At 69.4% G+C, this 1,093-nt stretch overlaps 1 protein-coding gene across 1 annotated transcript; it reads right to left on the bottom strand.

Annotated features, from left to right (window-relative positions):
- Positions 1-370: 370 nt before the first annotated feature.
- On the bottom strand, positions 371-521 carry EMIHUDRAFT_260166 (hypothetical protein; the record flags this gene model as incomplete). The annotated part of the gene is made up of 1 exon (XM_005792652.1): positions 371-521. A coding segment is annotated over one exon (151 nt), but the record flags the coding sequence as incomplete, so codon positions are not given.
- Positions 522-1,093: the final 572 nt, after the last annotated feature.

Below are 1,093 nucleotides of genomic sequence, written 5' to 3' on the forward strand. Positions count from 1 at the left end.
TGAGCGTCAGAAAGTATTTGGAGCGGAAGTTGTCGCGGCCTGCGGAGAGGCGTGGCCGGGGAGGGTGGTGCGGGGAGGGGCGACGCGGGGAGGGGCGTGGTGCGGGGAGGGGCGTGTTGCGGGGAGGGGCGAGGCGGGGAGGGGCGAGGCGCGTGGGGCGGGCGGGGCTGCACGGCGGCGGCGGCGAGGCGGGGCCGAGAGGGCAGGTTAGGGGAGGAGGGAGGGAGGAGGGAGGCGGCAGGGAGCGGGGAGTGGGGTGGCAGGGAGCGGGGAGGGAGGCGGCAGCGAGGGAGGAGGGAGGCGGCAGGGAGGGAGGCGGTGGCGAGGCCAGCAGCAGCGGGCAGGGAGGGGGGGGGGGGGGGAGGGTTACCTCGAGCGATTTGCCCCGGCGACGAGGGCGCCTCGGGCTTCTGCGGCGAAGCGATGGCGATGGCGGCGGTGCGGAGGGAGAAGTAGTAGGAGGCGTACTGCGACGCGGAGATGATCGTGTTGTACTGGAGGAGGTTCAGGTAGGCGCGCTCCTGGCGCGGGGAGATGCGGGGAGATGTGGGGAGATATGGGGAGATGTAGGCCGGCGCGCTCCCGACGCTGAGGTCTCAGAACTCAGAGGAGGGGGCCCGCGGCGAGTGGGCGCAGGCTCAGGCGCGCCATCAGGTTGATGTTTCGCGTGGTAAACATGGGGCAGATGGTGGAGAAGTCCGAGTTCCAGTACGAGATATCGTGCCAGACCTGCGAGGTGTGGGGAGATGTGGGGAGATGTGGGGAGGTGTGGGGAGATGTCGTGCCAGACCTGCGAGGTGTGGGGAGATGTGGGGAGATGTGGGGAGATGTCGTGCCAGACCTGCGAGGTGTGGGGAGATGTGGGGAGGTGTGGGGAGGTGTGGGGAGATGTCGTGCCAGACCTGCGAGGTGTGGGGAGATGTGGGGAGGTGTGGGGAGGTGTGGGGAGATGTCGTGCCAGACCTGCGAGGTGTGGGGAGATGTGGGGAGATATGGGGAGATATGGGGAGATGTGGGGAGATGTGGGGAGATGTGGGGAGATGCGCGGGCGGCTGGCTGGCTCTCGGAGAGCGGGGCCCGGCGGGAGAATGTC

This window comes from Emiliania huxleyi (genome assembly GCF_000372725.1).
Source record: "Emiliania huxleyi CCMP1516 unplaced genomic scaffold EMIHUscaffold_10539, whole genome shotgun sequence".
Classification (NCBI taxonomy): Eukaryota; Haptophyta; order Isochrysidales; family Noelaerhabdaceae; genus Emiliania; species Emiliania huxleyi.